Source organism: Humulus lupulus, chromosome 6, assembly GCF_963169125.1.
Source record: "Humulus lupulus chromosome 6, drHumLupu1.1, whole genome shotgun sequence".
Classification (NCBI taxonomy): domain Eukaryota; kingdom Viridiplantae; phylum Streptophyta; class Magnoliopsida; order Rosales; family Cannabaceae; genus Humulus; species Humulus lupulus.
This window is the reverse complement of record NC_084798.1, coordinates 193659287-193663474: the sequence shown is the minus strand read 5'-3', so window position 1 is coordinate 193663474 and position 4188 is coordinate 193659287. Positions and strand designations below refer to the sequence as shown.

General features: G+C 33.6%; 1 protein-coding gene across 1 annotated transcript; it reads right to left on the bottom strand.

Annotated features, from left to right (window-relative positions):
• Positions 1-2188: 2188 nt before the first annotated feature.
• LOC133785805 (uncharacterized) lies at positions 2189-2470 on the bottom strand. Its single transcript, XM_062225019.1, has one exon. It carries the CDS (start codon positions 2468-2470, stop codon positions 2189-2191), a length of 282 nt encoding a protein of 93 aa, XP_062081003.1.
• Positions 2471-4188: the final 1718 nt, after the last annotated feature.

Sequence of the window (4188 nt, the reverse complement as noted above, 5' to 3'; positions counted from 1 at the left end):
TACAAAAGAAATTGGTTTCTAACGACAGCAAATGTTGTCACCAGAGGCTGTATAGATAACTGTTGTTGGTACAATATTTTCGGTAGAACTTTATCGGTAGAAGTTCACTTTCTACCAATGACATCTTAAATGTTGTCGGTACAGCATATACCGACAACACATAGTTGGTATATGCCCATTTCAAGTCATCGACAACACGTAGTCGGTATATGCCCATGTCAAGTCGTAGGCATTACCGACAACAATTATTTTTTATATTTTTATTTATTAAATATATATTTTTTATTTGTATAATTAACAACATAACAACAATTTGTATACAATATGATTGAAAAAAATATGACTAAATTATAATAAAATACTTTTATTAAACACTTAAATATATATGATTTTGCAAAGTTAAAGTTAACTAGATGAGTTATACTCAAAATAAAAAAGTAAATACATGAGTTGTATTATAAATAGATAAGTTTTGTGAATACAAAACACATAAGTGTGATCTCGACCTACTGGCTCGGCCCTCCGACACAAGATCCTGAGGTGATCGAGGCAGATCTAAGATTGTGGGTTAATGCAAAGAGTCTAGATTTGCTCCTCCAACTGTCTAATGCGCTCGAGCTTCTCGGCCATCTCGTGTTCTCTAGACTAGTGTGGTGGCAGAGATGGCTGAGGTGGAAGGATCTGGGTATAGGACGTCGAATGTGTAACGTCCCTCATGGTAAGTATACAACTGTAACCCATCTGATGGCCTAGACGCTTTCTGAAGAATGTATGCACTAGTGACAATTCATCATCTAATGGCTGAGCTGACTGGGTTGATGGATCCTCAGTGGTAGACTATCATACTTGCGTTTGACAAACAACACATAATTTTTCCTACCATACACAAAAGAAAAAGTTATGACTTGCAAATTAATAAAGTAAAAAAAAACTTAAATATGTTAATAAAAGAACGTTAATATACCCAGGTTTGTTCGATTGTTTCCATCACCCACCATGTGCCTTGTTTGTGGTGAGTACTCATCCAAGCATATACGATCGGTGCAGGTTTTGTAGTCTCGATATTGCGCTATCACATACGTAAAAACAAAACAAATAATTTTTTTCAAAATTAATAAAAGGAAAAGTAAATAAGAGAAAAGAAAATTAGAAGGATATTAACATACTTTTTTGTATCACAAATCTGGTATAGACTGAGAACCCCTGTGACTTGGTTATTTCCTCTTTTTCCTATTTTCTGAGTTCATAAAAATACATTTTTACAAGAAAGGATAATTGCTATATTAGTATGTTAAATTTAACATGTTAATTAACAAAAATTGACAAATGAGAATACCTTCACTTCTGGCCATGAGGAGTACTCAATGTACTTCTTCCACTGCTCTGCTGAACATCAGTGTGTTGATTTGCGGACCCAAATTTCTTAATCTGCTCACCCAAATCATGCTTTCAATCTGCATGTCGTTTTGCACAGGATTTGTCTATTCCTTGCAAGTTTCTTATGAGGTGCTTTAGTTCATATCTTTGTCGTTTGATGTCAAAAAGATCATCCTAGGTGACAAATATATATATACATATATATAAATATTAGTAAATATGATATGTAAATAAGGAAAAAAAACGTAAATATAAAATTATTTACCTCCAGCTGCTGTAGTATCCTTCTTTTAGAAGTCACCAATACGCTTGCTTATTCTTTACATTTAGGATATGTATACTGTCTCACCAATAACCCTACCTTCTATTGAAACAAGATGTGTAATCTCCTACCTCTTTATAATTTCGTTCTCTTACATCCCACTCAAGAGGTAAAGGATGCTTTAATTTTTTTCCCTCTCCTCTCTTGTGTTTAATCATTTATGGTGTTAACATTTTTTGAAGCGGTTATTATTTAAAAATTAAATATGTAAACATAAATATTAATAACCTACATTAATTAAATAAAATAAAATCATCTGTAATTACCTCACTCGCAGTCAACAGGAATATTTGATGGTCCAGGGGGTGGATTAGATCCTCCATCACCCTCATGAGATTGAGCAACGACTGTCGACATATCTAAGAAATGTACATAACATCAATCATATAAGTACAAAATCACTTATTATAAAATTAGCATCTATAATTATAAAAGAATATTATAAAATTATGACATATACAAAATCACTTATTGTAAATTTACCACTAATTATTCATCATTATCATAATCTTCATCATCGCTATCAACTTGTTCTACGTCATCATCTTCTTCTATTTGTTCATCTTCCTCTACATCATCTTCTTGTATGTGTTCCTCTTCTTCCCCCTCTTCAAACCCTTCCTCTCTGTCCTCATCTTCCTCCTGCTCCCCAATTGCAACATTATCTAAATTGACAAACTCTAATGGAGCCTCTGTACGTTGGAAGCTAATTTCTTGTAACGTACCAAGATCAACAAACACTTGGAAATCAGATGAAGTAGTATCATGCATAATGCCTACTTCAACGTCCTCCAATTATTCTTCAACTGGTGGAATGCCCCACACATTTCTATGATGTACTTCTTGGACAACTTTCTACAGAGATTTATTTTTAAGATCATCAATGTAGAAAACTTGGTTAGCCTGAGTTGCCATGATGAATTTATCATTTTTGAATGCCTCTAAACTAGTGTTGATACTAGTTATAGATTGCTCAGACTTTAATCTTCCTGAAGATCGATTAGTGTCAAACCATTTACACTTAAATAATGTAACAAAGCAACCACTAAGATATGAGATCACGAGAAATTCTTCCAATTGGTCGTATTAAATATTATTTTCAACTCCAACTATGAAGACACCACTATTTTTAGTCTTACGATTCTTGTCCCTATCATAACACATAAATCTAACTCCATTTACAACATACCGAGAGTACGAAGCAACAAGATTCGAGGAGCCCCTAGCTAAAGAGAATAACTCATCAGTTGCTTCTGGAGAGCCCATTTCTCTGAGATCATAAATTTAATTGTAAAATCACATAGGAAATCCCTTTCTTTGCATCTGTTGTGGGTGTTCAACACCTCTAGATTGAAGAATTTCCATATGATCTCTAATATTTAGAAAATAAAGTCATTTAAGAGTTCTTGCTGCATAATGATGTGGTAGTCATGAGATTTCAAACCAACAATCTTGTTTTCATTATCAATCATGTTCCTCTTTAGGTTAGATCCAAAACCATCTAGAAACTTCACTAATTTTAGAAATCGACAAAGCCTTTGACGATCTCCACGAGTGAAAGTGTACTTGGTAGCAGGTTTCTATAGCCGACCATTAACCTTTTTCAGTCGTAATTCATGTATCATATTCATCTTCTCCAAGTCTAATCTTGCACTAACTGTATCTTTGGTCTTATTCTCCAGACCAACAATTGTGCCAACTAACTTGTCACACACATTTTCATCAACATGCATAACATCTAAATTGTGTTTCGGCTTCATGTCGACACAATATGGGAGCTCGAAGAAGATACTTTTTTTTCGCCAACAAACTTGTTCATTTGACCACCGTAGCTTACATGCTTGCCAGGAAAAGACTTAGGTATAAAACTCATCTGTGTAAACATATTTTCCATTGCGTCTGGCTCTAGGGGTGGTCTTTTCTCAACCGAACCATATGTTTTCTTGTCCCTTCTAATACCGTGTTTGGTTGGTAAGAAATGCCTATGGCAATAAAAAACAACATTCTTATGTAAACGAATAGAAGGTATTGCCACATTGCATGTCTGACAAGCATAATAACCTTGACCACTCCATCCATAAATTTAGTGTCTCAGAATTTCACTTAGCTAGATAGTAGTAGCTTGTAGTATTTTAGTTTTCGTGGTTATTGGTTCAAGCCAAGATTTAGTTGGAAACTCATAGAAACATTTGCAAATTTTATAAGTTTAACCTATAGTTTAGAAATATTAATTATAACATAAGGTTTGATTAGTATAGCTGGTCCTAGAATATTATTTATTATAAACTAAGGTTTAGATAGAACTAATAAGAACGTGACACTTGTCACAAGCTTGTTTATTAAGGATTTAAGCATTTTGGATGAATAATTTAATAAAGGATAAATATAGAAGCTCTAGATCCTTCCAACTGCTGTTAGGATCATGTTTTACTCAGTCAAAGTTGTTGAAAAAAATTCAAAATATGCTGAAAGAGTGCAAAAACGTGTTT